General features: G+C 51.5%; 1 protein-coding gene across 1 annotated transcript; it reads left to right on the top strand.

Annotated features, from left to right (window-relative positions):
* The first annotated feature begins 813 nt into the window (after window positions 1–813).
* RBM5 (RNA binding motif protein 5) lies at window positions 814–16,058 on the top strand. The gene is made up of 24 exons (XM_074836321.1): window positions 814–972; window positions 1,114–1,576; window positions 1,922–2,077; window positions 4,022–4,091; window positions 4,576–4,649; window positions 6,988–7,071; window positions 7,767–7,827; window positions 7,989–8,054; window positions 8,204–8,364; window positions 9,314–9,411; window positions 9,883–9,970; window positions 10,176–10,253; window positions 10,338–10,410; window positions 10,934–11,019; window positions 11,360–11,438; window positions 11,688–11,779; window positions 12,303–12,467; window positions 12,930–13,076; window positions 13,157–13,228; window positions 13,669–13,848; window positions 14,051–14,125; window positions 14,602–14,699; window positions 14,777–14,906; window positions 15,439–16,058. Exons 1-24 carry the CDS (start codon window positions 956–958, stop codon window positions 15,562–15,564), a joined length of 2,739 nt encoding a protein of 912 aa, XP_074692422.1. The 5' UTR covers window positions 814–955; the 3' UTR covers window positions 15,565–16,058.
* The last annotated feature ends 5,034 nt before the right edge of the window (window positions 16,059–21,092 follow it).

Below are 21,092 nucleotides of genomic sequence, written 5' to 3'. Positions count from 1 at the left end.
CACGAGGGGGAAAGGGGGGTGGTGGCTGGTGTCAAGCCTGGGGAAGGAAAGGTGCTACCCAAGCACTCCCTTTTCTTTACATCTTCTTTGCTTCTCCATGCCTGGATCTGTAAGTAAAAGGGCCCTTCCATGGGCCCACCACCCTCTCCAGAGGTTCCCCACTTCTGCAGTCAATGGCTCAACATCCAGGTGGAAGCCAGTAACGAGCAGTGTCCTTCAGGGGTCCATACTGCATCTGGTACTATTTGATATCTTGACAGGCTGGAGGAGTTGGAGTTGTTCAGCCTGGAGGAGGCTCTGGAAGGACCTTACCGTGGCCTTTCAATATATAAAGGGGACTCGTAAGAGATGGAGACTTTTTACCAGGGCCTGTAGTGGCAGGGCAAGGGACGACAGTTTTAAAGCAAAAGAGGGCAGGTTTGGATTGGACATAAGGAAAAAAAAGTCTTGTGATGAGTGTGGTGAGACTCTGGACCAGGTTGCCCAGGGAAGCCGTGGATGCCCCATCCCGAAGGTGCTCCAGGTCAGCCAGACGGGGCTTTGAGCAGCCTGATGTAGTTGAACATGTCCCAGCCCACGGCAGAGGGGTTGCACCGGTTGTTCTTTGCAGGTCCCTTCCGGCACAAAGCACCCTGCGACCCCACGGACGCCCAGAGCAGCACCGGGAAGGGGGCACACCCCCAGCCGGGGCCTCGCTCCGGCCCCGGGCGGCTGAGGCGCCGCCCGCCCCCCGCACTACCGCTCCCGGCGAGCCCCGCGGCCGGCGGCCGCTGCTGCGCCTGCGCACCGCTCGGAAACTTCCAGGCGGCGGGCGCGGTGCCTGCTGGGTAGAAGACGGCCAGTCACCTCGGCGCCATTTTGTGGCGAGGGAGTGAGGGGTTGCGCGCGCGTGTGTTCGGCGCCCTGTGGTGGCGGTTAGCGCTGCGCTGAGTGCTTGCGGATTGTGGACGGCGTCATGGGCTCGGACAAGCGGTGAGTGGGGGTGGGAGGGCGAGGGGAGAGGGGAGGGATGGAGAGAGGGGAGGGGGCGGGCGGGCGGCTCCGCGGGGTGGGCGATGGTGGGGGTCGCTGCGGGCTCTTCTCGTTGTGAGCTCGGCTCGGTGTGCCCCACAGCGTGAGCAGGACGGAGCGGAGCGGCCGCTACGGCTCCATCGTGGAGAGGGAGGACCGTGATGAGCGGGAGTCCCGGAGCCGGCGCAGGGACTCTGACTATAAGAGGTCCAGTGAGGAGCGCCGCGGTGACCGCTATGATGACTACCGCGACTATGATAGCCGGGACTACGACAGCCGAGACTATGACAGCCGCGATAGCAGAGACTGCCGGGACTACGATAGCCGGGACTACGACAGTCGTGACAGCCGGGACTGCCGGGACTACGACAGTCGTGATAGCCGGGACTGCCGGGACTACGATAGCCGTGATTGCCGGGACTACGATAGCCGTGACAGCCGAGACTACGACTGCCGAGACTACGACAGCCGGGATTGCCGAGACTATGATAGTCGCGACAGCCGAGACTACGACAGCCGAGACTATGACAGAGACTACGATAGCCGTGATTATGATAGCCCAGAGGTGAGCGGGGTGGGCGAGCCAGGCCGGAGCTGTGGGAGCTGCCGCAGTGGGCAGCTCCGGCCGCCCCGGGGGGAGGGAGGGGGCCGGGGTGGGCGCTGGTGAGCTCACCCCGGCCCGGGGCCCCGATACGAGCTCTCCTGGGGCCGGTGGGTGGGCTGGCATCCCGGGGGTTTGCTAGGGCGAAGGTGAGAGGGGGGGTTTGAGCTTGGTGTTCTGCCTGAGGCCGTCAGGGCCAAACCTGAGAAAGATGGGGAGTTCGTGTTTTTGTTGTGATTTGTTTTTCTGGCATTGCGGGGGGACGCCGCTGGAAATTGCGGTGGTTAATTCTGGGCGCTGGCTTCTCAGAGGGAGCGGGAGCGCAGGAACAGTGACAAATCAGAAGATGGGTACCATTCCGATGGCGACTATGGAGAGCACGACTACAGGAACGACATTAACGATGAGAAAGAAAGTAAAACCATCATGTTACGTGGCCTTCCCATCACGGTTACAGAGAACGATGTAAGTAGCCAGAAAGGGGCTTTGCTTTTCCTGCACCTCGGGAAGCCTGCGGCTTTGTGTCAGCAGGTCTGTGTGGTAGTCGCTGCTGCCATTTTGTTGAAAGCTGCATCATGGTGGCCCCCTCTAACGTGTTGGTCGCACTGCCATTTTGAATCCTAAAAGGATTTAAACTGTTAAGTAACAGAGGTCAGTTTGAATGTTAACCAGTTTATTTCAAAATGGAACAATCTGTGGATAGTATTTTTTTCATGCATGTTTGGATGCTTTCCATAAGAGTGGGTTTTAAACTACCTGCTTTTTTCCTGCTTTTCTATATAACAGGGAATAGCTAGATTTTTTTTCTTCACTCTCCCCACCTCCCCCCTCTGGGAGAGGGGAGGGGGAGAGAGACAGAGAGGAGGTACTTGAGTTTTTCCGGGTCTTTATTGAGGCCATGGCCGGTGGGGGGGTCAGAGCTCCTCAGCTGAGTACGGCCCTGCATAAAGCTGCTTTGTGTGCTACAGCTGTGGAAGTCATAAAATGGCTGCTGTGGAGCTGACGGAGCAAGTACAAATGAGCTTGGTACATGGTTCTCTAACTTTTTTAATAGAAATATGTTGAAGGCGATCAGCTTTGAGCTTTCTTTTTTTATTAAAATTTTTTTCTTCCTTGATGGATTATTTTGATTACCAAGATACAAGCCCACAACTGTTATTTGAGGAGCGAGGGGGGAGCTATTCTAGTTTGTTTTCAGGCAGACTCCACCTCTGCTCTGAGATCTTTGTGCGTTGATTGCTAACACGCAGAACCCTTTTGCATCATTTCTGCAATGGAATTTTTTTCTTTTTTTTCTTGATTATTCACTACCCTCCTGATACTGAGTGTTCTTTCTAATCATCGTGTACTGATCTAATATTTTCATAAGTGCTTGATAAAGTGTAGGCTCCTGCATCCAAATAAAACAGCCCAGTCAGACGTTACACAGAGCATTTCAGAACAGTTTTTGTTTCTGAGATATTAATGTTGCAGCTCTACAGTTGTGCAAAGAACTGTGGCATAACTTAGGGGACAGTTTAATTCTGGACTCACCTTTAGAACATAGATGATGCAACTTGTAGCTACTAGTTGTTTTCTTAAAACTAATATTACTTTGACACTTCTGATACTGTACATATTTTCCAGCTTTTTCCACTTTTTTGATGAAAAAAAGCTACTTATAGTGAAGATGTCAGTTTCAGCATGTAAACAGTCAGCTTTAGATCAGTTTTGAGTCTGCTGAGGCAGCCCTGTTGTATGTAATGTAGTTTGAATTCTGTAAGAGCTGGTGAAAAACCTTTTTTTTTTCTGCTCTGACATTAAAAAATTTGTTAAAAAGTGTTTCTTTTTCTTCACAGTAGTTTATGTAACCTGTGCCACAACTTAAGTAGCTTTTGTTATGGCTGAAGAACTGATGTCTCTTTAGCTTTTTCTTTGACAATATGTTCTTTACAAATCTACTTTATCTTCTGAAAAACAGAAGGAGAGCTGTTAAGAGAATGAGAACTATAGCGTGAAGCTTAAGAATACATACATCATGGAGCCTCGCAGTATAGAGTTCATGTTTTTCTTTGCTAGGAGCCCAGGGGTATTTAGATATGCAGGGGGAGGGATGCTAAGCAGTGTTATCAGAACTTTGGAGCAAGTACAGTATTTGCCAAATCTTGCACAAAAGCCTTCAAACACAGGATTGTAGGGATTCAGATTCTGAATGATTCTGTGGCCTAAGTGAAGATGGCAGTTGGTTTAGCATAGCAAAGGACTGTGTGGGTTCTCTGGTGCTACATAAAGGTTTTCTTTGAGATAGTGTTGCATGTGTTATGTTTCTGTGTACCTCTTGCATGTACTCTAAGGTAGGTTGCTCCTGTGACTGTCCCAGCTGTCTGCCAAGATGTGAAAACTTAACTGTCTGATTAAAATCTCATGCAGATTCGTGAACTTATTGAGTCCTTTGAAGGTCCTCAGCCTGCAGACGTGAGGCTGATGAAAAGAAAGACAGGTGAGAGCTCTTAATCCAGTTTTTGACATCACCTTCCTCTTCCCCAGCCCAAAAGAGTATCCAGAATTGTCCCCAAACTGCAAGCACATGCAATAAAAAAAAAAAAAAAAAAAAGGTTTGCCATGGCTAAGGAATGTGGCTTTTTGGAAGACTTTTAGATAGCTGGTCAACATGTTAAAAGAAGTCTGTCTACAGGGGGTTTTGTTAACAGGTATTGGTAAGTAATACTAGTATAAACCCATTTAATAGTATGTAGTCTGTTGCATGGTTACCTTTAAACATGGATTCAAATCGAGTGAAATGTAGCCAGTTGAGGGAGCTTGGTTCCTTGCCATGGCAAAATAACGAGCAGATCCCAGCAGTTGACGTCGCATTTGTAAAGCTGCTTTGTCATGAAGTAATGAAGCAGTTGGAGAGAGATTCACCTGTTTTAAAGGAACTGACTAACACAAGTATCCCGTCTATATCTGAATGCTGTCTCTAGGTGTAAGCCGTGGTTTCGCCTTCGTGGAGTTTTATCACTTTCAAGATGCTACCAGCTGGATGGAAGCCAATCAGGTTGCTTCACTCACCAAGTCTAGATATTCCTGAAAATGGAACAAGTCTGTACAGTTAAAAAAAAAAAAAAAAAAGGAAAAAAATAAAGGTGGAAGGAGTGGTTTGTTCCATAACAGTGATTTAAAAGAATAAGAGCTTTGTATATATTAAAATTTGTAACAGCAGGACAAAATACCAGGTAAAATTTGGAGAGAAAATTGGGTATTTTGAGCACTACCTGGTAAAATGTGCCATTGTTTTAAATGACTTGGTTTTGATTTAATTGGCTCATGAAGGTTTAGCAAGTAGTCCTTAGAAAATCCTAGCTGAGGTCCACCTGGCATTTCCTTCTCTGCCAGAGAAAGCACCAGATCTCTGCATTACACTGGTGTTAACCCTACAGGAGAGGTGTCAGTTCATGGCAATAGTGTGTTCCTCCAGTTAAAGAGGGAGAACCAGCTTTTCTAGAGGAAAAGCATTTTAGTCCAACTAAATTTGATAGAAAGTGAGTTCTTGCATATGTTATGCTGTGTATTTTGGCTTTTTTGGAGTATGACTTGATGAGGAGCCAAAATGCGATGAGTCCTCTAGTTTCTTTTCCAATGAGATTTTCCTTTTGCACTGCAAACAGCTTCATTTGCTTTTGCTTGTTTTTGAATATTCATAATCTGTTTTAACAACAGAACTTAAAAATCCTTTCAAAGTGAGCAATGTGTATCAAGCTTTTCTTTTTTTACAGCTGAGTATTTGATGTGGAGGTTCCTGGGCAGTATGAGGAATGCTCTTCTGCTCTGTTGGTGTTACACGTAAAGAAATGGCACTGTAATGGGATTCATAGGCAGTTAGTTCCAGCAGATGGAAGTTGTTGTGTGCCTTATGCTGGAATAGGGTTTCTTGTGTCCCATACCATGGGAGAGTTCCCCAGCCAGAGAGCAGCATTCAAATTCTGTTTTCCTGATGTGCTGCTCTGCAGGGTTGGTGGTTACAGTAGGAGGATGTATATCAAATTAATGCTGATCATATTTTCAGAAACAAGATAATTTTAATATATACAAAGCTGTACTGATGCATAATTTGTTGAAACATACTCAAATTCACTCCAGTAACCAGCCACCCTAGTAGTAGGGAAAACGTAGAATCTCCCCAGCAGCCCGGTTGCTGTCTGTTAGATGAAAGAATGATGTATTGCAACAATGCCAGCAGCTTTGTTTCTATGTGTGCATATCCAGTGAGTGCTGGGCCCTCCAACCCTCCCTCCTGCCGGTAGGAGAAATGGCTTTGCCCTATTCAGTTGTGCAGAATGTGAGAGCCTTATTCATGCTACATGCTAGATCTATGTCAGACCCTGTTATCAGAAAAGCCACCGGTCCTGGCGCTTCTGTGGTACCTCTGCAGTAAGCCAACCTGCTATAAAATTAGTTGTTCTGTTAAAATGTCTGGGGTTTGGCCTCTAATAAGCGCTCCCTCAGATGTACTTCCACCTGTTTGACTAAAGTATATTGATGGCCATATTTTGAGAGGGCATTCTGCATTCCCACACTTGGCAAAGTGTGAGGCTGAGAGTCAAGGCTTCTTAAATACATGTAAATTCCTAACTCTGAAGTCAGAGTGAGAGAACATGCTGAAAGCATTATGAACTTTTCCTACCCCTGGAGAAGCTTCACTTGCAGTCTAGTTACTCATTTTGGAGAGCTCCTGCCAGAATGAAGAACACAAACCTCTCATGCAGGCTTCCAATTGAACTGATGCATTAGTCAAAGGAAACCACTCTGAGTTACGTTTCAGTTGATGGCACTTGTAATCCAGCCTCCAAGAAGTCTAAGCAGGGTCCCTTTGGGAGGAATTACTGTATTTTCAGAGGGACACTTGTGAAGAAAGTGCTTGGAAAAGTAATCCATATGTGGTTGTTAAAAGGTCTGGGGTATTTGGAGTAGGGGAAGAAGTGAAGCAGTCACCTAAGGACATGTTTAAAAAGTCGCTCAGTGCTATACCAGAAGTGAATAGAAATGTGGGGGCAAAGAGACTCCTAAAAATGTGTTAATCATGAATGCAGCAGGTTAGGACTTTGTCTCCTTCGAGACACTTCCTGGTTCCATGTCAGCGTTTAGTGTTTGGCAGCTTTTTCAACACTCCCTGATTCCGTTTATCTTTGCTCCACATCCCATTCTCTTACTGCCCTCGTCCTCCTCTCTGCAGGATTGGATGGGCAGGGTGTAGGTGGCGGTGGTTGTCCTCCACATCCTCCCCATATGTTGTCCATTTAATTCAGGAGCACTGATTCCTCCGAAGGGTGCTCTGCCATGGGAAAATGGACATGTGTGCCTCGATACAGGAATAATTGAAACCACTTTTTTTGCAGAAAAAGCTGGTGATTCAAGGGAAGCAGATTGCGATGCACTACAGCAACCCCAGGCCTAAATTTGAGGACTGGCTTTGCAACAAGGTAGAGTGCATGTTTTTATCGGAGGGAGTTTGTCAGGCTTCACTGCTCTCAGTGGTTTGAACAAAGCAATATGTGATTCAGACCTGTACTGCTGGGTCTGTATGACATCGTAAGAATAGTAAGATGTAGAAATGAAAAGGTTTTGTAGCTCTGGTTACTATATAGACAGAGTGATGGGTGTTAGCCCAGAAGGTGCAGAGGTTGGGCAGTGAGTTGTACTGGAATATGAAGTGGTTAGGTGATGACTAATTGCTGCTGGTCTGCTGCGTCCTGTGGTGTGCTCCTCGCTTGACACCCCCCACTGCCCCCAAGTGGAGGTGATTTAGTAAGATGGAGACTAGGCTGTTTTGTCAGGCTTTAACTACACTTTTTGTCTGTAAAGACAACTTGTTTTCCAGACTGTGTTTCATTTTAACATTGTGCTTTTTAAAGTAGTTACTATGCCTGAGATTGTAAGTTGAAGATCACACAGTTAAAATAACTAAATAATTCAGGAGGACTAGGGAAAATGTAGCTGGGGTGTTCTGAAAAGCAGCTGTGATACAGACGAGGGTGGCTTTTGCTGTTCTCGATTATTCTGGTGGGTTTAGCTTTGTTATGTTGCTTTGTGTGAATGGCTTTTGTTACTGCACAGCAAATGGCAACATTGATACAAATTACCCAGATTCTTATGAGGCTTCTCTTGTTCCTCTTAGTGCTGCCTTTACAACTTCAGAAGGAGGCTAAAATGCTTCCGCTGTGGAGCAGACAAATTTGGTATGTTACATTGATCTCTTCGGCTGTGTTTGATTTTGTGGGAAACTTTCTGTCCTGTGTTGGAAGCAAAGTTCACTGTAGGTCCTGGGCTGGCTTGTGAAATGCTGAGTTTGAGTGAATGAGCTATAGTGTGACTAAACTATTTTCCTCTTCTTATGAAGATTCAGAACAGGAGGTACCACCTGGAGCAGCAGAAGCCGTTCAGTCTGTGGATTATTACTGTGATAGTAAGTTATCTTTGACTTATTGTATAATGTGAAATGTAAACACATGTACTAAAACCCTTCCTGTACCTCTGAGTGCCCACTGAAGAACTTGAAGTACTCTGGAAAGCCGTTACGTGCACAGCTAATGTCATGCTTTCTTTTCTTCTCAGCCATCATTCTCCGAAACATTGCTCCTCACACAGTAGTGGAATCCATCATGACTGCCTTGTCTCCGTATGCGTCTCTGGCAGTCAATAATATTCGTCTTATCAAAGACAAGCAGACTCAGCAAAATAGAGGCTTTGCGTTTGTGCAGCTGTCTTCTGCCATGGTGAGGGTCTTACTGATGTGTTGGGAGAGAAACAGGTTGTTAACGTGCTTCTGTAGCTGAAGCATTTAGAGCCTTTGAGCTCTGAAGGACCGCCCCAGTTCACCAAGGTTTAATTGACACTCAGTGTGTCAAAGCCTTTCATCATTAGCTGCAGTTGGGAAAGAAGGTGGTAGGATGTTGGGAGCACACTGGAAAGCTATTTTTGTAGCAGGAGTGCTGTTGCGGATTGAAAGCTAGTTTCACACTTGGATCACAAAAACAGTGGTCTGTGATCATATTTTGATCTCAGAAATTAAGGACTGGGGCATATAATGTGGGAGAAGGTACCCACAGAATTGGGCTTCTTCCACCTTGAGAAGGGGGAGGTGACGGATCTTGCTGCTCTCAGCAGCATCCAGTGGGAGGGCGTAGGGACAGCAGAGACAGATTCTTCTTGAGGCTACACAGGGATAGGAATGTAGGCAGCAGCCATAAATGGAAGCTTGGGAAATTGCAATGAAGTACAAGGAAAACCTCTTAACTGTGAGGGAGGTCAGATACTGGCACAGGGTCCCTGAATGGCAGCAGAGGCTGTTCCTGCGTTTACTAAACTTGATCAGCAACATGATCTGTTTGGACCTGCTTTAGACAAGATGGAACAGTTTGTTGTTGGATGAAAATGGGTCCCTGATCTCAGTCTCTGCTGGTCTCTCTTTTGAAGTAATTTAGGGCAAATACTTGCTTCATAACGTTAAGATTTTAAAGAAGTTTGAGATCAGTGGCCCAGGGAACCATTACTTGCATGTGGGCTGTGATTGGTCCCATTGTGCTCTTCTAAGTGTGCATACTGTGAGGAGATGGAGGTGTTCTTACAGCTTTCAGTGGCTGTATGTGAAAAGCTGGAGATCTTTGGGATCTTCTGAATCCTCAGTAACCTGCCTTTCATAATAATGAGTATTTCTTGTTGTAGGATGCTTCTCAACTGCTGCAGATTTTACAGAGTCTTCAGCCACCATTAAAAATTGATGGCAAAACAATTGGTGTTGACTTTGCAAAGAGTGCCAGAAAGTGAGTTGCAATAGCAGTTGATCTTTTTTTTTTTTCCAACCACCACCACCCCCTGCCATTTATATTAGATATTAGTTGGTGTCGCCCAGGCTTTTAAGATGACTGTCGCTCCAAAGGTTTGCTTCCTTTAAGTGTCTTGTGTTGCATGCATCCTGCTCTTCACTATGTGAGGAGAGTGACAGCAGTGTTTCCTACCACCCCTATTTCCAGTCCTCTGAAGATAACATCATAACTGCTTGTGTACACAGCATGCTTGTTTCCTTGGAGACTAGTGACTTCTTGTTGACTGTACAACAATGAACTCAAAGTTCCTTTACTTGCCAGGCAGTGCTTTGGCTCATTCATTACAATCAGCATGGTTTGTAACTGCCAAGAAATCTACGCATAAGGGCAGACTCTTACCTTCTTGTATAGGGAGACACTTCAGAAAAAAGCAGCATTTACTCAGATGCATGATTTTTGTGGTTACAGAGACTTGCTTCTGCCAGACGGTAATAGAGTCAGCGCCTTCTCTGTGGCAAGTACAGCCATTGCTGCAGCTCAGTGGTCATCCACTCAGGTATGATTTGAACGCTGTTGCTCATAGTCCTGCTTTCCTGAAAATGAAAACATAGTGCGTATAATTTCACTGCTGGCCATTTGGTTGAACTGACCAAAGCTACTGTGACAGATCTGCTCTGACAGGCTGGAGCCTAAGCAGTGTTGGAATTTTTAAATGCAGTAATTTACCTGTCCCTGACCAAAATCACTTGCTTGCGTTTCAGCCACAGACTGGAGAAGGCAGCACCCTTGACTACAGCTACCTCCAGTCAGGACAGGATGGCTACACACAGTATGCTCAGGTTAGTAGTGGCAGTTGTGCTCTAACTGGTAGGTGGTTGTAATTTGGGTATCTGCTCATCTTGCGCTGCCACTTCCCTTTGCAGTACTCCCAGGATTATCAGCAGTACTACCAAAATCAAGGAGGAGTGTTGGACACAGACACAGCTACCATATCAGGTAGTACTTCCGACATGTGGGAGATGAAGTTGTTTGTAATGACAATTTTGCAATAGTGGTATTTTACATTAGCTTTTATGTTTATTCTGCTGTGTAAAGGGATACTTGGCTCGTTCTGCTCTCAGTATTTCTGCATGAGTGTGTGTTACTAGAGAACCGTAACAGGTTCCTTCAAGCAGGTCCTCTAATCTGTGAGATGAGAGAGCAGCCTCTATTGCAGACTATTGGCAAAAGCCTTGAGCTCACAAGAAGTGTAAGCAGCTCTAGACAAATCTTCAGTGCTAGCAGCTGTCAGGAATCACTGACTTTGGGAGCAGAATGTTTCCTCCTGAAAAGGAAACTATTCCTTGTCTATGTAGAAAATACCCACTGTGTATCTGTCTCCTTTTGAACGTTTATTGCCTTGTTTGGCTGCTGGAGCTGGAATTAGGATCTGAAACTGTAAACAAAGTAATTTTAGCCCTAGGATGAAGTACTGTTTTACAAATTAGCTGGCTTATCCATTATTGCTCTCTGTTGGCAGGAGCTCCAGTCACTACCACCACAGCAGCAGTTGTGTCCCAGAGTCCTCAGTTATATAATCAGCAGACAAACTCACCTGACTCTCCGGTAATTACAGCGCTGAATTACTTCTTGCTTTCAGTGTCAGGGTTACGTGGGATATCTGGCTTTGCTGTGGCCTTTGTTCTTTAAAGTGGGTGGTACAGCAAAGCTGCTGAGTGTCCATGGGTTAGTCACAGTGCTCATGGTCGTAAGTCATCTGCCATTTCTTCTCTGTGATCATTTTGTTCTTTGTTAAAGGTGAGTGCTAAGTGCACTGGTGAAGAGGAGCTAGCTGTTGTACGTGTGGTGTGGGCTGCTCGTGCCCTGTCTCACTGTTCTTCTTTTCTTGCGCCTCAGGGACAGATTTTCTAATTCAGGTTCCTGGTTTGGGGTTTTTTTTTTCCAGACACAATCAGCACCACCTACCACTAGCACTCAGGCACAAACGGCTCCCCCGACTGGCGTAGTCCCCGGAACCAAGTACGGTAAGCAGTCAGGTGGTCCTGGGGACAGGTATCTGTCACTGCATAGCAAGAGAGAGACTTGGCTTTGCCCAAGTGCATTGTCACCATATGTCAGTGGTGAAGCTGTCTCTGGAGAGTGTACTCTGCATGGGTGGTTGAGGCTTGTCTGCCTCATGGCTGCTAGTTATCTCAGAATATTCCTGAAATGTAGAAAGATACCTGTCTGAATTCAACTGGAGTGACCATGTCCTGCACTTGAATTTTTTACAGCTGTCCCTGACACTTCCACCTACCAGTACGATGAGTCTTCAGGATATTATTATGATCCTATAACAGGGCTCTACTATGATCCTAATTCCCAGGTAATCACAAGTTCTCCCCATGTGCGTTAACTGTTAAGGTCCATTAGTTCCCTGTCTCTCATCATATGAGTGAAATTAACTTTGAGGGGTACAAAGGACCGAATGCAGCAGACAGCATGACTTGCCTCTGGTATAGCCCTCCATTTTTCTCTCCTTTCCCTAATTTTCCTCCCAGTTTGGCCCATATAAGATTAGTACTTGTCACAGACACTGTAGTTGAGCTATTTCATTGTGGAGTGCCCAGCAAAGTGCACCCAGCTCTGGGCTCTGGTGGGTCATCTCTTGGGAGAGGCAGAAGGTTCTCCGTAGTGCTGTTGAGCAGAACGCCTGTGTTTAGGGACAGAGGCGTCAGCTGCTTCATGCCTTTTGACTCCTTTGCGGAGTCTGCAGAACTTGCTTGGCTTCTGCAGAATGCCTTCCCATTTGATGTGGTTGTCTGAATCAGACAGCTTGCCTGGGTTCTCCCTTGGACGCTTCGCTTGCATGAGGCGTTTAACTGTCGGACTCTTTTTCTTTCTGGCAGTATTACTACAATGCCTTAACCCAGCAGTATCTTTACTGGGATGGCGAAAAGGAGACCTACATGCCTGCTGCAGAAGGTATCACATACCAACAGACAGCTACCACAACCACCACCAAAGAAGTCAAGGAGAAGAAAGAGAAGCCTAAGAGTAAAACAGCTCAACAGGTAAAAGACAAAATGGAATTGTAACTGAGCTAAAATTTTCTGTAGAATGGGATAACGATTCTTCTTTTACATGACAAAGGAAATCCTAGGCTATTCGGTGGGGTGCATGCCTGCAACTTGTTAAGGAGAGGTGGAGTTGGCAAGGCTTCAGTGCAGAAATAAGCTCTGCATAGGAGGAATGCATATGGAATCGTGCCAGGACCAGTGGGAGTATAACTGAGCTGTCACTTAGAGGATTAGATTGATAAGAAGGGTTCATACAGTAAAACAAGCAAGCTGCGGTACCTTTGAACACTGTATACGGGGAAGCAGCTGCACTACATCCAGTGTTCTGTGATTTAAAAATAAAAGGTAGTGGGCTGACTTGTTCTGGAAACTGTATGCAAGATGAATCTGTGTTCTAGGAGATTGATAGCTGTGAGGGGAGGGGAGCTGTCTTGAGCAAACCACTCTGCCTTTCAGATTGCTAAAGACATGGAGCGCTGGGCAAAGAGTTTGAACAAGCAGAAAGAGAACTTCAAGAATAGCTTCCAGCCACTGAGCACCAGAGAGGAGGAGCGGAAAGAGTCGGCGGCTGCTGATGCAGGCTTTGCCCTCTTTGAGAAAAAGGTGAAGGTGCTGGCAACAGTGTGCAGCGGGGTGTGGAGTGGCAGGGAACTTGGTGCTCATGGTGTTCTTGTCTCATCCAGGGAGCTCTGTCTGAGAGACAGCAGATCTTGCCAGAGGTGATGAAAAATGGGGACGATGAAAATCTGCTGAAGGTGAGTATGAGATACCTGACAGAGGTATTCCCAGTGGTTGCTGATGAAACACTTTAGAGGAGGTCTAGAAGACACTGGCTTTCCAACCTGGATTTTTACAGCATCGTCTGTAAAAGCTTGCGGTGGTTACAGTGGTCCTGTGCGAGCGCAGTAGGCTGGGTCACTGGGGTACACTGAGAAAAGCTGTGATTTCTTCTAGCCTCGAGCTCAGTTGAGGTTTTGCGGTTTCTAAGAAAACTGCACTCGAATTATTGTTTGGCTAGTGAGATCTTGAGTCTTGCAGCAGCTGTGGTTCTTTTGAGTTGCATTTCATCCTTAGTAATGAGAGTGATGCCCCTCCTGTGCAACAAACACATCTCCAGCCTGTCTGTTCCCTTTCTGGGCTTTCTGAACTGTGGTGACGCTGTTGCACTCCCCTTAACGCTGTCCTTCCTTTCCAGCGTGGCCTTGTGGCTGCCTACAGTGGTGATAGCGATAACGATGAGGACTTACTGGAGAGAATGGAGAATGAGGAAGAGAAGCTGACTGACTGGAAGAAGATGGCTTGTCTGCTGTGCAGAAGGCAGTTCCCAAACAAAGACGCTCTGATTCGGCACCAGCAGCTGTCCGACTTGCACAAGGTAGATGTGCTGTTGAGAAGGTACTCGATTGCTGTAATTCAGCGTATAAACCAGAGCCATGACACGTGTTGCAGTTCAGAAAACTGTTCCTCTTAAAGCAGAAATAGTTGCAAGTGGATTGTTGCTCTCCCAGCAGTCAGCTACTTAGGTAAAGAGCTGTTGTGCATTTCATGTTGTTAACAGGAGTCTTTTCTCGTTTCAGCAAAACATGGATATCTATAGGAGATCGAAGCTTTCAGAGCAGGAACTTGAAGCCTTGGAGCTGCGTGAGAGAGAGGTCAGTGTTGAGATGAGCAGATGAGTAGCTCATGGAAAACCTGCACAGATGATATGTTGAGCTCTCCTTATCCTGACACACATCACTCGAGATAATCCTCGTAAGCCAACCCCTTCTTGGGTCAAGGTTCAGAGCTGTCCTGTTACATGGAGAGAAGTGTCCCCTATCCCACAGCTACTGCTTAGCAGGGAAGGGTCATTGCACCTCCAGCTCAGGGCTGCCAGATGGGGACCAGAGGCCTTTGAGTGGCAATCCAGCAGGCATTGGGGCTAGGCTCCTCCTGCCCTAGTGCAGGTTCTTAGGTCTCCAGAGTGTTGCATTTGAGGTTCTCCTTTCTGTGGTGTTGAAGTCAAGCTGTGTTCTAGCAGGCTGCAGTGGACAGCTTGCTATTAGAGCAGGTGTTCAGCTTACTTCCATAGCTCAAAGACAAACAAAAGTGTCTTTAAATTGGTGCTAAATCTGGCTACCTCATGCAGATGAAATACAGAGACAGAGCAGCCGAGCGGCGGGAGAAGTACGGCATCCCAGAGCCCCCCGAGCCGAAGCGCAAGAAGGTCTACGACGCTGGCACAGTGTATGTATCTGAAAGCTCCTCAGCCATTGCTTCGTACGCGATGAGCAAGTCAGTTAACTCCTCTCTTCTCCCTGCAGTAATTATGAGCAGCCCACCAAAGATGGCCTTGACAACAGTAATATAGGCAACAAGATGCTGCAGGCCATGGGCTGGAGGGAAGGCTCCGGCTTGGGAAGAAAATGTCAGGGCATCACAGCACCCATTGAGGTGAGTAGAGATGGATGCTTCCTTGACGAGGTTTGGTGTCGCCTTTTTTATTCAGAAGCACTCACTGCTGAAGATCTGTGGAGGAAGCTGTGCCATTCACAGCAGAGCCGCCTCTGTTCTCGTTAGCTCCCACTCCACTTTGTCCTGTCAGGGGCTAAAGCTGGGGCAGAGCTGGGACTCGGACGGGCAGGGCTGTGCTTCCTGCCGAAGGCTGCGCACCCCGCCGCTGCCGGGCCGCCCTCCCCTCCCTCAGCGGTTGCCTTCCCGGGGTTTGCTGCGCTCCGGGGCTGCTGTCAACGGCGTGTTCTCTGCGCTTGCATCTCGGCTGCTGCTGGGGCAGGGCCGGCGTGGGGTGAAGCCAGCAAGCGTGGGCTGTTGTGTGCCTTCTGTGCTCTCGGTGTCTGCGTTCAGGGCTGCGTGGGATCCCCCGGGAGCTGGGGAAGCCGGCAGGACTGATGGGAGTTCTGTGGTGTCCTGCGTGGTGGTGTGGTCTCTGGCTGCGGAGCTGAAGCGTGTCTCTCTTCCCTTGCAGGCCCAAGTACGAATGAGAGGGGCTGGCTTGGGAGCCAAGGGCAGCTCCTACGGTGTCTCCACTGCAGATTCGTACAAAGACGCAGTGCGGAAAGCCATGTTCGCTCGCTTCACGGAGATGGAGTAACGTGCTCTGGCCTGCAAAGCACTTGTTAGCCAGAACCGACTGTTAAACGCTGTAGCCTTGGTGACCTGGCTGTATTCTGGTTATGGTTTAGAGTTGACCATTTCATTCCCTTGGACTTGTTTCCCTCTCAGCATGTAACACTTCCATGAGCAGATTGTTTGAACTGCCCCAACTTCATGCTGGAGAGCTCTGGTTAGACCAAAGGGGATGCTGATCTTTATACGGTCCTGTATATAGTGTAATGTATTTTGTGTTTGGAGCGTGTTGTCCAGATGCCGTTCCTGCCCTCCAGAGCAGGGGCAGGACCTGTTCGCTGTGGTTTCACACCGTCTCTGCTCTCCTTTTGTTGTATTGTCTGTCTGGTTTTTTTTTTTTTTCAGAGAACTTTCCTGTACATTTTGTATGATACATCTTTGTATAGACTTTTTGAAGACTTTGATTCTAGTTGCCAGTTTGGCTCATTTCCAAAAGAAATACATCCAAAAATGATCCTATTTCTGTTTCTCGGTGGGTGAATGAAGAATAAGTTGCCAATGCTACTTGTCCTTTCTGTGGTTCTGCTTCTTCCTTGATGAGACTTCATCTCGGAGCCTCTCCTCCATGCTCACCTGCTTCCTTTCTTCCCTGCGCTGTGCTCTGCCTTGTTCCCGGTGTCTTTCTCACAGCTCTGGCGTGGACATGGGCTGGTGCAGGACCACTTTCACCTCTCCTCCTCTCCCTGCCAAAGCCGCAGGGGCAGGAGAGGACCCCAGAACCCCTCTCAGGTCCTGCCTGGGAGCCGGCCAGCCGCTCCCCTGGGGGGTGACCTGAGGGGGAGAGCACCAGCCTGCCTGGCACCGCGGCCGGGGCTCGGCCTGGCCCAGGGCTGCGGCAGGGCGAGCCACCTCCTCTCCCAGAGATTCCCTCTGCAGCTCATCAGTGTCTGCCTGCGCTTGTGTCTTGGGTGTCACCCTCGTGTCCCCTTCTCCAGAGCCCAGATGAGCAGTGAGGGGCTGCCCCTGCCTCTGCCCCTGCCTCTGCCCCTGCCTTTGGCTGTGGGGTGCGCTCAGCACCCCCGGCATAGCCCGAGCCATGAGCCCTCTTCCGCTGGGCGGGTGGGCACAGGAGCGGTTTAGCATGGAGGGAGAGCAGCCCCCCCTGCCCCTGCTTGGGCCAGGCCTGGGGGGACTGGGGCTAGCTCCTGGGGGGCTGCATTTTGGGGGCTGGGGTCAGTCCCGCTTCCCCTTCTGCCCCATCGCCTTCCTCTTCGAGGGGTGTCTGCCTCGGGGCGACCCCCAACCACCCCTGCCCGGGCTCCGCGGCCTCCCATGCGGGACAGCTGCTGGGGGGACTGGCCTGGGGACGTGGGGGGGCTCCTCGGTCCCGGGGCCGGCTGTACTGCCTGGGCCTTGCCACCAGGTGGCGGCCGTGGCCCGGCTGTCGCACGCCCTTACCGTGCGAGGCCCGGCCCCAGGAGTGGCTGCAGCGAGGGGTCCGGGGCAGGGGGGGTGCAGCCCCCCGGGCTCGTCCTGAGCAGCCGGAGCCAGGAGCCAAGTCGCTGTGCCAGGCTCGGCGGGAGAGTGGGCGCAGGGCTGGGTCCCAGGCTGCAGCATCCCCTCTCCAGCTCTGCAGAGGAAGCTGGGTGGGTCGAAACGACCTGAGAGCAGCAGCTCTCTGCCTCAGTTTCTCCCCCCCCAGGATGATGGTGAGGGGAGACAGACCTGGTGCCCTGCGGCTGCCTCCCCGCCTGTCCTGACTGGCGACGCGGCAAAGTGCTTTGCTGCTCTGGGCCATAAACGGGGGGGTTGTTTCCCAGCAGGTGGGCTCCATGGGTCGATAAAGTGCATTTCTGCAGCTCAGCTTCTTTCCAGCCCATCGATCCCCTTCGCAGCGCATCCTCCTGACGAGGGGCGATGCCCCAGGCGAGAGGGGGGCCCCGCCTGCGGTGGGCACAGCACAGCCGCCTCCCGGCTCCGGCCAGGCTCGCTCCTCCTCTGCTGCGGCGAAGTGCTGCCCCAGTGCCAGCAGCCGAGCCAGCCCCAGCCGGTACCTCCGGCAGAACGGCTGCTGTGCAGAGCCAGGAGCGTGCTGTGGGGACACAGGGTCCCCCTCTGCCTGCTCCTGGGGATTACTGCTGCAGGGGGGTGCCCAAAGCAGAGCCCCCTCCTGGGGCAAGGCTTTAATGGGGTCCTGGGGTTGCAGGTCACCCCACATGGTGGATGGGTCAAAGCTCCCCTTCCTGGGGGAAGGCACTGCCACTGGGCGCCCAGGCAAAGGGAGAAGCAGTGGTATGGGGGGTATGCAGCCCCCCCCCAGTGCCCGGCATGCCCTCCAGCCCCCACGCCTGGTGCTGGAGCAGGGCAGGGAGGCACCAGCGCCTGCCAGCACCTCCGCCTCCAATTTAGGCATCACAACGCGGCTGTTCGTGACTGAATGCGCCGTGGCCCACTGCCTTCAGAGGGACGTGGTGTCCCTGCCTCCGGGGACTGACCTCCGGGGGTGGGGGGGAGCAGCCGTGGGACGGGGCCAGCCCCAGAAGTGCACAGTGACGAGGCAGGACCCCCATGAGCCGAGGGGAGCTCCCTTGGGCACCTGTCCCGCTGGGGCTGAGCAGCCAAGCTCCCTCGGGGCCAGGGGAGCTGCCTCTGCTGCTGGCCTGATCCTGATGCAGTTTGCCCACGGCTGAAATGCCAGATGGGGGATGAGGGGGGTCCTAGCAGGGATGCAGAGGGAAGCAGGGCACGGGAGAGAGATTTTTGGAGCAGGATAGTGGCAGGAGATGTGGAGCAATCCCTGGGCGTGCAGAGTTGCACTGCAATCCTTTTGTGCCTGTTTCTCTCTTGCTAAGCAGCAACAGGGTCTCTCCTCTGTGGATGATAGGGGAAGAGTAAGCTCTCTGGGCCCCAGAGCACGTGAAGACCCCAGTCTGGGGGACAATGGGAACACCCAAAGGGACCCTGTGCCCTTTCCTGGGGAACAGGGCTGCAGCCCAGGTCCCCTCCCAGGCACAGAGCCGGCTGCAGGGTGACCTCCAGGGCCTCGGCACCAACCAGGCTGCGGCTCCTTCCAGCACCTAATAATACACAGAATTGAAGATCACTGTCGGTCTGGTTTTAAGGTGTGGGATTTTTCTGGCTGGCTTTCAGCCTTATTAATATTAAAACTCCCAGGCCTGCTATGGCCTGGCCTTTCCAGGAGGCCCTCCGAGCATCGCAAGCTCCTGCGTGCTAATTGAGGCGAGGAAACTGGCCAAGTCGTTAGCGTGAACAGCCTCTCTCCTGAGCATTCCTTAATCGCTGGAGTTACCAACCCATGGCAGAGCTCAGCACTCTGCATGGCCAGCCCCAGGCATGTTTTGCTTGCCCACTTGACAGCTTGCATGGTCGCCAAAACACTGCCTGCAGGCAGGAAAACATCCCTGTGCTGCTGACGGGGGCTGACCGAGACCCACAGACCCACGGTGTGGGGGGACCGGTCTGGAGCGCTCAATTCAGCAACATGTGCTCAGGGTGCTCACAGGAGCTCAGCTTGGCCGCAGGGCCTGGTGTGGGTTGGGCTGGCCCTTCTACGCTCCCCCCCTGCCAAAAAGCCTGCGGTGGGTCGCAGAATGGGCACTGGGGAGAGCTGGGGCCCAGGGCCACCTTGGCTACCTGTGTGCTGAGTGCTGGCCAAAGCCAGGCACCCGCAGCTCCCCGGGGTTTATATCCTGGGTGCTGAAAGCTGGCCTGAAACGGGAGGTGGTGGTGGCTGCTGCTGCAGGGGGAGAGCCTGGGGCACAGGGGGGCGAGTTGTGCTTGTGCAGCTGCCTGTACGTCCCTGCACGCGTGTGTGTACTTCTGCACCTAGTGTGCACTTGTGCACCCATACGTGTGTGCATGCTTACGCTCCTCTCCATCACTTTTCCTCACTCCGCCACAGGGGAGTTAACATGGCTGCTTCCCCTTCTCCTCCCCACCGTGTCTGTCCATCCTCCCCCGAGCTATTAAATGTGTCTGAAATACTTTGAAATTGCCCTGGAATAGTTTTCCCTTCCCCACATAAATGATTTCACCCAGATGCTCCATGACCACCCAGCTCTGGCGGGAGGACGGGCAGGGCCATGGTGCAGCACCACTGCGGCCCCCCCGGCAGCCTGCCTGTCCGTGGAGGGGATGCTCCAGGGGCAGGAGTGGGCAGCCGAGATGGGGGGGACACAGACAAAGGGTGGCCCCTTCCCTGGGAGGGGTGATGGATCCCGGGCCAGGCACTGCCAGCACACCCCCTCCTGCCCCATGGCACAGAGCCCCTGTGGCCCTGGACGCGTGGCTGTGTCACCCTGGCCACCGTGACCGCCCAGCCCAGCAGGACCAGCGTGGGTGAGGAAGGGGAGGTGTGTCCCTTATCCGTTGGCCGCTCCACCCAGATGCTGTGTTGACCCAGAGCCTGTTCCTGGCTCGGGAACTGCATGGTCCAGGTTTCCCTGCTGGGGTGGAAAAAAAGATGGTTTTAATTGACTCACCATCTGCAGCAACGTGGACCCAATTTGTAGCCCCGGGGAGTGGGGAGGGGGACTCTGGTGCTGTTGGAAGAAACCAAAAGCAGATGGGGGCTCAGCCAGGGACCTGCAGCTGCACCCGGCATGGTTATCCCACCACAGGCAGCCAGCTGGGTGCCAGGCTGCCTGCTGGCCCCTGGGGCTCTGCCGCGCTGAGCACTGGGCACGGGCAGCTCACCCTGTCCTGGGCACTGGGGCACCTTCCAGTGCCAGGCTCTCCCAGGGGGGATGCCCCAGCCCTGCAGAAATGCTGAAACAGGAGGATTTGGAGGGTAAAGGAGCCGCTGGCAGTGGGGCCAAGCCCCTGGGCGAGAGGGCGAGGGGGCTGCCCAGTGGGGTGGGGGACTGCAGGCAGCTGGGCAAGCCAGTGCTGAGCTTGATGCTGGCAGGGCCCTGGGGATCCAGAGAGCAAGCTGAGCCCCTGAGGGCATTTTACACCTGGGGAGGTTGGTGTGTGTTCCGGGCTGCCTCAGTTTCCCTCTTTCCCAGAGCACAGTGCACCCCTTGTGCTCTGAGGGGCCCCCATCCCTTAGTCCTCCTCCCACAGGTGCTGGTGAGGGGAATCAGGGTGTGTGATTGACAGGCAGAGCATGATTGACAAGCAGGGCGTGATTGACAGCAGGGTGGCGAGCCGCCATGGCATGCTGTGCGGTGCTGGGGGTCCCACGGCGCTGGCAGCGTGTGGTAGTGGGTGCAGATGGTGCCTGGTCCAGCTCAGGGCACCCCATGGCGGGGTCACCAAGCAGCCCCCACCAAAACACCCAGGGCCCCTCGTCCAGCATGGGGGAGAGGGTTTTGGAGAGCCAGGCTGGCGGTGGAGGCAGCACGGCACACACCAGGGCCCTGGCGGTGGGGGGAAGCCCAAGCCCCCGGGCTAGCTCCGTGGGGCACCCGCTGGCCCCCAGCCCCGCAGCCCCCGGCAGGCAGAGGGGGAGCGAGCAGCTCGGGCCCTTTGCCAGGTGTGGGAGCGGGGGGAGCCGCTCGCCGTCTCCGCCGGGAGGGAACTTGGATGGGA

Source organism: Strix aluco, chromosome 11 (genome assembly GCF_031877795.1).
Source record: "Strix aluco isolate bStrAlu1 chromosome 11, bStrAlu1.hap1, whole genome shotgun sequence".
Classification (NCBI taxonomy): domain Eukaryota; kingdom Metazoa; phylum Chordata; class Aves; order Strigiformes; family Strigidae; genus Strix; species Strix aluco.
This window is presented reverse-complemented; position numbering and strand designations above follow the sequence as displayed.